This window comes from Palaemon carinicauda, chromosome 31, assembly GCF_036898095.1.
Source record: "Palaemon carinicauda isolate YSFRI2023 chromosome 31, ASM3689809v2, whole genome shotgun sequence".
In the NCBI taxonomy this organism is placed as follows: Eukaryota; Metazoa; Arthropoda; class Malacostraca; order Decapoda; family Palaemonidae; genus Palaemon; species Palaemon carinicauda.
In genome coordinates this window covers 42,396,961-42,408,593 of record NC_090755.1, presented here as the reverse complement: position 1 = coordinate 42,408,593, position 11,633 = coordinate 42,396,961, and the positions used below count along the sequence as shown (strand labels likewise).

The 11,633-nt window shown below is 35.9% G+C and overlaps 1 protein-coding gene across 1 annotated transcript; it reads left to right on the top strand.

The window, feature by feature from the left end:
• The first annotated feature begins 5,932 nt into the window (after positions 1–5,932).
• Positions 5,933–7,930, top strand: LOC137624709 (uncharacterized). Its single transcript, XM_068355661.1, has one exon. It carries the CDS (start codon positions 5,933–5,935, stop codon positions 7,928–7,930), a length of 1,998 nt encoding a protein of 665 aa, XP_068211762.1.
• Positions 7,931–11,633: the final 3,703 nt, after the last annotated feature.

The following is an 11,633-nucleotide window of genomic DNA, read 5'->3' as shown; positions in this document are numbered from 1 at the left end:
AAAGGGTGTCATATAGATGGGACATGAGAAGTCTTCTCCAATAATTCGATGATAGTGTTGAAGTAAGGCAGGCTGCAGGCAGTGTGGGCTACTTCTCGTCACAAACAAGGAGGGCTGGCTGCATCAATTTGTCTCTTCTTCTCAACCATAACATTATTTTGGAGATAGGCTGAAGGGAAAGTTGGAAGCGAACTCTGTCAGGCTTCTGGTCTTCTCTGATTCTTATCTCGTCAGGGCTTGGCTCTCATCTGCTTTGGACGTAGTTCCTCTCTTTTCTTATGTCCTGTCCTATCTCTCTTGGACAATCTCTTCCTGAAGTTTATATAGCCATGTATTGGAGGAGTTAATTACAGTGGGAAGAGGTCATTTCCATAGAAGGCATTTTTTCTAACAATTCTGCGACTCCATTGGCTTCCTCAATAACGCCCACTTCGATCACACTATGCAAGCTTCTAGAAGAAATTTTTGATGCAATCTGGACCACGTGTTAAGTCGTAACAAAAGGGCAGCACGTATCCACACATGATGACATATTTCATAAAGACGGATATTCCTTAGGCTCAGTTTCACAAAATATGCTGACTCCACTGATTAAGACGATGGCATCTCGGTCCAAACAGGACAGTCCCCTTATCGCGGCAGGTGCTTTCATCGAGGCTAGGTTTACTTTCAAAATGCTGATGACAGTGGAATGATGACAGGTTTGACCAAACAATACAATAGTCAAATCTCGTCTTGCTGCCCACACTTTTGGGATGGATATTTTTGTCTTTTATAACATATCCTTTTAAAATTATTATATCTACCCATGGCATCATCCTGTACAACCCTCTATTTGGGAAGACGTCGCCTTTGATGATTCCAACACCACCCCCTTCTTTTACTCCGATTCCAATAGACAATGACCATGGATACCTACTCCCATGTTGAAAAATAACACTAAGTCATTTTTTGTTTTCTGTATCTTTTTATACGGTAATTTGGTAAGTTTGTAAATGCTTGTTTTTATTTTAACTTGCATATTTAGTATTCAAATAAATTTTGTTTACATAAAATGATGACAATTCCTTAATAACCAGTTAAAGATTAAGATAGTTTGGGCCGTTCAAGAGATTTGCTGCTCGTTATACATTTCTTACAGAAAGGAGAAGTGGACGGCTTTTAATGAAAATGAAGTAGTTCTTAGCCATCTTCACCAGTGACAACATTGGATTTACTTACCTCTTTATCGTCATGCTGAAAAAATAAGTGATCTGTACCATGGATCCTCATCTTACGTTGCCTTCTGCTTGGAAGCCTTATCAAGAGCCAACACAGCAATTGTGATTTTTCACATTTACAAACAGCATACACGGACAGTATGGGTTGTGAGGTACGTCATCATTTTAAAGGTCATTTAAATTTTATGATTTATAATCCATAGTTCATTTAATAATGAAAGTCCCTTGCTTTGCTTTTTAGCCCCCTCAAATAAATATACCCTTGGATAATATTTACATCATTTACAATCTTTATCGGATTACCATATTATAATTTCCCAGTCATAGTTGAGAGATTCATTTATCTTCAGTTACTTTGTGCTGGTTCGATGATTTAAGTGTTGTATCATAATTTGGTATTCTATCATTTGCCAATTTTATGTTAATAAGTCGTTTATTTAGATTCGTTGTTTTACTACTTAGGTGGTTATTCGTTCGGCCTTACTGTAAATTTGGATCGTTATATACAAGTAATATACTTAATACGCAAAGTGGACCATTGCCTTTAGGTAATTATTATTTGATAGTGTTAAGTGAAATTCATTATTGATACAATACATATATTTGAATGGAATTCCTGTTTAAATAATTTATTAGTGATTTCGATAGTTTAAATTACCATTTGAAGTGTAACTGATATTTGGTATTCTATACTTTTCTAGGGGTTCTTGAAAATGGTAATTGGAAGTTGGAGATGCTTGACCATCGCTTTGACTTCTATTTAAGGCGATCATCTTCGACAGCAGCAACAACAGCATTAGTTTTAATTTGATCAGCAATACATGAAACCATTGTATTATATTTCATTCAATTTCTTAGTTGTTGTTTGGTTGACATTTTTAAAGTTTATAATTTCGTGAAGGTTTCATTGAAATAATAAAATTGCTTTTTGTATCAATTTTCCAATAATATAGTAAATTTTTCGAGATGGGGCCTAAGTAAGGTGCTGTTTTTGCTGTCTGGTTAGCTTCCTGGTTGGGGTTTCGTTTGTTTGTGGGTCCATGGTCTATCCTTTATATTTTATTGAAATGAGTGTAGAATTAAAGACTCTCGTAAATATATTCGTGGCCAAGTAACGCGGTTGTTTAGTGAACATGATAAATTCACTAGTATGAATAAAACTGACTGCAAGGCTGTTCAAATTAAACTGGTTTCGTACAGTGATCAGTTGAATAGTCTTAATTCTGTAATCCAGAAGTCTTTGTATAGAGACGGGAAAAATGAAGAGAAGTTCTTATTAGAATTACAGTATTTTGACGATTACTCAGATAAATTAAATACCTGTTTTGCTGTTTTGCAATTGATGGATTCTAAACCTAAGGCCAAGGATACTGAGACCGCAAGAAGTCTCTTGAAGAGTCCTGTAGTTTCACTTCTGGTTTACGCCAGCACCAAAAGTGAAAATGTTGAAAATTTTCTTGTTGAGTTTGAATCGGCTATTGCTACATATTCTTACACTGAGAGGGATAAACTATTACTTCTCAAGCAACAGATCTCAGGCAGAGCCTTAATTTTGCTCGAGAATCTTGAAATTTCAAAGCAGACTTATACTGATGCTAAGAAATTGCTTAAAGGAGCACTAGCTTCTCGTGAAATGAAGCTTGAGTACGGTAATGATCCTTTTTTCCTATATTGGAAAAATTACTAATGTAACTGAAACTTTTTCTACATTGGAAATCAAAGTAGATAATATTTTGCAGTATTTCATCTGGCAAGGCATGAATGAGTCCTTTAAAGCTCAGCTTGTAAATATGAATAATCATGTACGTCCATCACTTGAAGAGATAAAGGAAAAATTCTTTGAAGCATCTGAAGGTTGTATAGACGTCACAAGAAGGTTTAATGAAAGGGAGAGACAAGGAGGAAAATATTCTACATCACTTTCAGTTAATGTTAAATATGAGAATAATGAAACTAACAGAATTAGTACTGCTGACGCCGCTTCTCCGGTGAAAAGGTGCACTCTTTGCCAGGAAAACCATGCAACAAATAAGTGTATAAAATAAAAAGAACCAGAGCGTAAGCTGAGACGCTCAGAAGAACTTAATGGTTGCAAGAAATGTGCTAACATTGGACATACCACCGACCAATGCAAGTTTAAATTCTTTAAGAAATGCTATTTTTGTAAGGGCTGGCACTTTTCATTTTTGTGTGATCGTCAAGGTAAAAAATCTCATGATGAAAAACTACAAGTGAATGGGAGAGGTGGCAAGGAAGTAAAAGCAGAGAAATCAAAACACAGGGAAACCTCAAGTGATGTGATGATTATAACTAAGGCTTTGCATACCTCTGATGGCGCCTCTGTTTTGCCAACTTTTACCTGTGAAATGGTGAATGGAGCCCTTGTTAGAGGTTTGAAGGACTGTGGCTGTCAGACCAGTTTTGTAACTGAAAAACTTGCATGTGATAATTGGTTGAAAGTGTTAGAAGATAATGTCTCCTTAACAGTCAATGGTTTTAATTCAAGTAAGAAGTATAAATCCAAGATAGTTGAATTAAAGTGCAATTTTGATGATAAGGCTTGTGTAATACATGCATTGTGTGTACCAAGCATAGATATAAATTTGTTATTGCCAGGAATTTCAGAAGTGGCCAGGGCCTTTGTCAAAAGAGGCTTCAAATTAGCTGATAAATATTTGACTGATGGTAGTGATAGAATAAAGGACATTGACTTCATACTTGGTACAAATGACACCCATTGTTTATTGGATTTTTCAGTAAAATTTGGCAATGATCACCCATCTGTTTATTTGGGATCAGCGGCAGGAGTGATGTTAATGGGTAATGTCAAGGTTATGCAACAGAATTTACCTTATCTTTCAAAGGATTTTTCTTGCTCTCGGTGTTCAGAACATTCCTGCTCTGTTGCCGATTATAAGGAAACATGTGAGTTAAATGGAAACAAATCCCCTGTATTGGATGGCATAGATGAATGCTGCAAGTATATTAGATTTGGTAGTTCTATGGGTGAGCCAAGTGGCTTAAGTTTGGAATGCGAGGTGGAGGTTCAAGCTAACGTCGCTATTCTAAATGAAAAAGGTATGATAGAAGAATCAGAGCTGAGACGTGCAACTGATGAGATGCTGCGGTATGTGTATGAGATATCTATTTGTGAACCAGACCATGAAGATGGAAGCTTGATGTCAGATTGTAATGGAAATTTGATTAAGTTTACCCTTGATAACGCAAGGAGAAACGAGGAAGGAAGGCTAGAGATGCCTCCTCTATGGAATGAAAAAAGATGTCATTTGATTGGACGGAATTTCAACCTTGCAAAGGCTGTATTGAGATCCAACACGAGAAAATTACAAAGGAACCAGGCTAATTTGGAACTTATGAATGAAAATTTTAAAGAACAAGAAAAACTTGGAATAATTGAAAGAATACCAAATCTAGAAAGGTACATGGATGAGAATCCTGAGTGAAGTTTTTTAGCACACATGGGAGTTTTTAGACTGGATTGGGAAACAACAAAATGCAGAGTTGTTTTCCTGTCCAATGTTTGTGAACCTAGCAGGTCCAGTGTGATGACGGTCAATCATAATCAGGCTATGTATGCTGGCCCATCACTCAATCAGAAGATAACGTCTGCAATGCTTCATTTGAGATTCGGATCTAAATCACTGATCTTCGATATTAAGAAAGCCTTCAATCAAATAGCACTCATTGAGCTTGATCAGCAGAAGTTACTCTTTTTGTGGTATAAGAATGTTAAGAAAGGGAATTTCTCTATAATTGCCTACAAAAATGTTCGCCTTCCTTTTGGACTTCGATGCAGTCCTACAATTTTGATGCTGGCTCTTTTCAAAATTTTAGTACTGGATAGCAAGAATGATATTCCTAGACTAAGAAATGCAAATTAGATAATGTATCAGCTCTTCTATATGGATAATGGTGGATTTACTTGTGAATCATCCGAAACCTTGAATTGGATGTATGAGATTTTACAGGATATTTTTGGTCCTTACAAAATTGAACTACAGCAGATGTTTTTTTAATGATTATACACTACAAGATAAAATTGATGGAGAAAATATGCAATCGGATGTAGGATGCAAGAAATCTGAGATGGAGGTGAAATTACTTGAGATGATCTGGAATCGAAGGAGTGATACATTTTCAACCAGGAAATTGTGCCTTGATGAAAAGGCGATACATTGCATCTAATTATGATGTTTTCAACATAAATGGTCCTCTTCTTACCAGAGCTAGACTTTTTATGCAAGACTTACAATGTGAGAGAACGCTCGGATGGGATGCACAACTTAGAGACTTTCAACAAAAGGAATGGAGAAATATAGCAAACCAAGTAAATTCTGCTCCTGTTTTTGAGCTTCAGAGATGTGTTGGTGAATGGACAGATGAATATAAACTTGAGGCTTATGTTGATGCTAGCAAAAGAGTTTATGGAGTTGTTGTGTATTTGTGCAATATGAGAAGTGGTGAAAGAAGATTTGTATTAGGGAGAAACAGACTCGTTGGATCCAAATTGCATGAAAAGTCCATTCCTTCACTCGAATTACAATACCTATAATGAACTGAGTGGCACACAGTGCCTGGTGCCCATCAAAATAGTTGACTTGGGGCTGTTCTCAGATAGTTTTGTTGCCCTGTCGTGGCTTAAGTCCTTTTCTCATAAGTTTGATAAAATGCAGAAAAGGTCAGTGTTCGTAATGAACAAACTGAATCATATAACAAAGCTATGTGAGGGGAAAAGTGTTGGATTCTCATTCGTGAGTGGAATGGACAACCCAGCTGACAAAATTACACGATGTCTGTCATTCAAAAGCTTAATGAAGTCTAATTACCATAAGGGTCCCATTATACGTGATCTTGATCAAGCTAGTAAAAGTGACATTTTAAGTTTCAAGGTACCAATGGTCGAGAGTTTAGAAACCATTGAGGCATATATTGCATCAACCAGTATAAAAGAAAGCCAAACTGTAAAATTAGAGCACTTAATACCTCTAGATAGATATTCAAATATGGATAAGTTGATATCTATACTTGCGAAAGTTCTGGAATGCTGGGATCGATGGAAAGGGTTTATAAACAAGTCACATGGCTTTGATAAGAAGGATCTCCGCTCTAAGGCTTTGACTCAAATCAGCTCTAGGGATCAACAAATAAATTTTCCAGATGTTATTGACTATTTAAGTGATAACTCTAAAACCAAGATGGCTATGCCTAATTTGATATCACAGTTGAAATTGTATCCAGACACTCATAATTTAATAAGAGTGAATTATGAATTTAATGAGAAGCGCAGTGTAACCAACCAAACTTATCCTATTCTTTTATCAAGAGAGAGTACTCTAACGAAACTTATTATATTAGATGAACATTTGCTTTTGAAACATGCTGGTTTCTATGCCCTTTTGACAGAATTACGTAGGAAATTCTGGATACCAAAATTCTTCTCTACAGTTAAGAGGATCCTGAAAGAATGTGTTGTATGCCGGAGATATAACCAAAGACCTGTCAAACTTAATCAGTCAGCCAATAGGGAATTTAGATTGAGTCCATCTGATAAACCTTTTGGTAATATATACCTTGATTATTGTGGTCCATTTTATGTGAGACAAGGGAAAGATAAAGTCAAGGTTTGGATCCTTGTTATTCCATGCATGTTCACACGAGCAGTTAATCTTAAGATCTGTATGGATATGACAGTTGAAGAGTTTTTGCGTGCTTTGTCACTGCATTCTTTTAAATATGGAGTCCCTCAGTTTATAGTAAGTGATTTGGGTACGCAAATAGTAGCAGGAGCCAATATTGTTCAGGATTTCCTGAAAGATGCTGAGACTGTTCAGTATTTAACTGATAATGATGTTGAGAGAGTCCATTTTCAACAGTACTATAAGGGTTGCAGTCAGCTTGAAGGATTGGTTGAGAGCGTAGTCAAAATGACCAAGTATATACTACGGAAGTCAATCAGAAATAATGTCATTGAATTTAGGGATTTTGAATATCTTGTTTGTCATACTGTACATTTGATCAATAGAAGGCCTATTGCATTAATAGAAGCATTAAGATATTGTTCTAATAATGTACCAACCCCTATAACGCCAGAGGAACTTATTCATGGATATTCATTGGTGTCTTTGAATATTATTCCTGCATTACAAGCTGACCCTGATTCTGATGAGGATTTTCAGGTTGATTTTGATGTTGTACATAAAATTAAAACATCTTATGAGAAACTGAAACATGTTAGAACTAAATTGATTGAAATCTATCATCGGGAATTCATGAACACTTTAATTAAACAAGCTACTGATAAGAAGGATAGATATGCTCCTGTAAACCATAAACAAATCAGTATCGGCGATATTGTGCTGATTAAGGATGATGGATATAAACCTGTTAATTATCCTATGGGAATTGTCAAAGAAGTTTTCAAGAATATCAACGGAGAGGTAACTGCTGCAAAAGTTCTGAAGGGTAAAACCAATGAAATAACTAAAAGGCATGTTACTTCTTCAATACCACTCTTGAGGAAGGAGTCTGATGATGATATTGTAGGATCAGATGATGATGATGAGGATGCTGTAGCATCGAAAGAAGAAATTCCAGGCATGGAAGTTTCAAGAATAGGTCCACTGAGAAAAGCTGCTGAGATATCACGGCAAAAATTCAAAAGCATTTTAAACGATGATATTTCAGATTAGTTAATTTTTTTCTTTATTTGATCAAATTTACATAATTCTTATGTAAAATTTGATTTCTTCCTCGGAAGTGTTGAAAAATAACACTAAGTTATTTTTGTTTTCAGTTTCTTTTTATAATATGGTAATTTGGTAAGTTTGTAAATGATTGTTTTTATTTTAACTTGCATATTTAGTATTTAAATAATTTTTGTTTACATAAAATGATGACAATTCCTTAATAACCTGTTAAAAATTAAGATGGTTTGGGTCGTTGTAGAGATTTGCTGCTCGTTATACATTTCTTACAGAAAAGGGAAGTGGATGGCTTTTAATGAAAATGAAGTAGTTCTTAGCCATCTTCACCAGTGACAACATTGGATTTACTTACCTCTTTATCGTCATGCTGAAAAAATAAGTGATCTGTACCATGGATCCTCATCTTACATTGCCTTCTGCTTGGAAGCCTTATCAAGAGCCAACACAGCAATTGTGATTTTTCACATTTACAAACAGCATACACGGACAGTATGGGTTGTGAGGTACGTCATCATTTTAAAGGTCATTTAAATTTTATGATTTATAATCCATAGTTCATTTAATAATGAAAGTCCCTTGCTTTGCTTTTTAGCCCCCTCAAATAAATATACCCTTGGATAATATTTACATCATTTACAATCTTTATCGGATTACCATATTATAATTTCCCAATCATAGTTGAGAGATTCATTTATCTTCAGTTACTTTGTGCTGGTTCGATGATTTAAGTGTTGTATCATAATTTGGTATTCTATCATTTGCCAATTTTATGTTAATAAGTCGTTTATTTAGATTCGTTGTTTTACTACTTAGGTGGTTATTCGTTCGGCCTTACTGTAAATTTGGATCGTTATATACAAGTAATATACTTAATACGCAAAGTGGACCATTGCCTTTAGGTAATTATTATTTGATAGTGTTAAGTGAAATTCATTATTGATACAATACATATATTTGAATGGAATTCCTGTTTAAATAATTTATTAGTGATTTCGATAGTTTAAATTACCATTTGAAGTGTAACTGATATTTGGTATTCTATACTTTTCTAGGAGTTCTTGAAAATGGTAATTGGAAGTTGGAGATGCTTGACCATCGCTTTGACTTCTATTTAAGGCGATCATCTTCGACAGCAGCAACAACAGCATTGGTTTTAATTTGAACAGCAATACATGAAACCATTTTATTATATTTTATTCAATTTCTTAGTTGTTGTTTGGTTGAAGTTTTTAAAGTTCATAATTTTGCGAAGGTTTCATTAAAATAATAAAATTGCTCTTTGTATTAATTTTCCAATTACGTAGTAAATTTTTCCAGATCCCATGAGCCGACAGATGTGTGATTTTATTATGCCCATTCACATCCCTGATGCTGCGCTACTGCAGAGCTACTTATAACCAAGTTATTCTGGCATGACATTACTAAATATACTATGGTTTGCATCTTTTCCTGTAATTCATGCTAAACTTCAAAAGTACATTGACGCAAGGATTCAGGAGTAGGCTAAACCTCAGGGTTGTTTTTGCCACATCAATGTCTATGCAGTAGGTCCCCTACCCACATCACAAGGACATCATTACCTGTTCACCGTCATTGACCAGTCCACTCCTTGGCCTGAAATCCTCCCCATGCAAACTGCAACACGTCCTCATGTATATCAGCTTTAATCTCAAAGTTGAGAGCAAAATTTGGTATCCCAGAGAATATCACTCCTAACAGGGGTACCACTCTCTTTACTTAATTTTGGATATCATTAGCCAATCTCCTGGGCATCACCCTACATCAGACAACCACCTACAATCATGCAGTAAACAGACTGGCTGAACGTTTTAATTGCACCCTCAAAGCAGTTTTGATATCCGAATGCAATAACTCTAACTGATTTACTCAGCTTTCCTGGGTCGTCCCGAGACTAAGGACTATTCATAATGATGCCTTGGGTGTCTCGTCAGCTTGAAGGGACTATGGTTACCCTTTGATCATCCCAGCTGAATTCTTTGCGTCTACAACCTCCTCGAAAATGTCTGGTGTCTAAGTCATTTTGTGGGAAAATTTACGACATGCTCCCAGACTTACAAGACCCAGAGCAAGAAACACATACCAACAGTTTGCACTCTGCAATGCACATTTTCCTGCACAACAACACTAATAAGCCACCATTAACGTCTCCCTTATACTGACCCTTTCCTCGTGATGTGTCATACAGAAGGCATTCCTAATTAATCTTCGTGGCAAATAAGACTGGGTCACCATAGATCACCTAAAACATGCATATATCCTGTAAAATGACCTACCGACAGTGCATCCCATAAGAGTATTGCTCCCTATTTCACTTTTTTATCTTTTTGGGTGGTTTCACACACGCTCATACACTATACAGTATTTCCTTTTTTAGTATACAGTATCTTACTCTTCCCCTCACTATTAACAGAACATGTTTAGGCTTGCCTTCACATGGATCATTTTGTTTGAATGTTTGTGATATTCTTGCTAGTAACTGCTTTAGCATAATCTTGTTAGCTGTTAGTTGCATTAATCTTGTGCCTCTGTTGTAGCCTAACAGCATCCTTGCAAAGGGTCATACAATGGGTATTGCATGAACACTACATCCCTTTGATGATTCAGTATGCCTTGTTCAGCATAGGAACTATTATCTTGCTATGGGATGATCTGCTCAACACTTGAGCAGAATACTCAGCTAGTGCATCGCACTTAGTTCTTGCTAGTTTTTCATCGCAGAATTTTGAGATCCTACCTGCTCTTGGAGATTTTACAGAAGAGGAGCGAATGACAGAATTCTATCTAATTCTACCACTTTATACAATGAAATCTGGTGTTGTTCTAATTTCTCGCCATGCCAGAGGATCTTCAGTTTATGACTGGCTTCTCTCTTTCTCAGGTAAAATGCACATATTTGAGTCTTGAGCAGCTTTTGACCCAAGAACCATTTGTCATACTACTGCCCTATTTGCTCTAGGCGGTTAATAGTTATGTTTCAACATTTTGACAGGTGGTGGCATGTGTGGCAAAACATAGATTGTCTGCATTAATGAATATGCATACCTTTAGTGGTGAAGGTCAATCATTAATATAAATGTATTGAACAGAAGTGATGTAAGGACTGAGTCCTGTGGTATGCCATTCTTTTATGCTCACCCTCTGCTTTTAGTGCCATCCATCTCTGTAAAAAATTGCAACTTTCTCAGCAGCTTTGGATTACATGAATATTATATAATCTAGACTGGGTTAGTTTGAAGACCTGGTCCAGCAAGAGCAGACTGGCCAGAGCCCAGCTTGGTCTCGTGTGCAGAGGTTGTCTACTGTTTTAGAAGTTTTGTTTCATATTAATCTTTCATGGAGTTTTTAGAGAGTAAATGATAATGACATTGGCCAACATCTCTTTGAGTTTGAAGGGTCATTATTCGGTTTTATGATGAAAAATTCTTAGGTTTTCCCCTCCTCTTGTTTTTTCTTCTTTTCTTTTTTTTATACATATATAAATGAGATTAAAGAGGTATAACATCCACTGCGGTCCCATTTACCCCCAGGTATTTCAAAAAGTCATTCAAAATAAAATCTATTCCTGCAGCCTTATTTGACTTTACAAAATTAGTTTATCATCAATGACCTTCATTAAAGTTACAAGGAATTCTTTTACAACAATAGTCTGAGGGTTGGTGTGGCCTAT

Coding starts and splice junctions, on each gene's coding strand:
- LOC137624709 (XM_068355661.1), top strand. CDS start 5,933: ATGAACAAACTGAATCATATAACAAAGCTATGTGAGGGGAAAAGTGTT.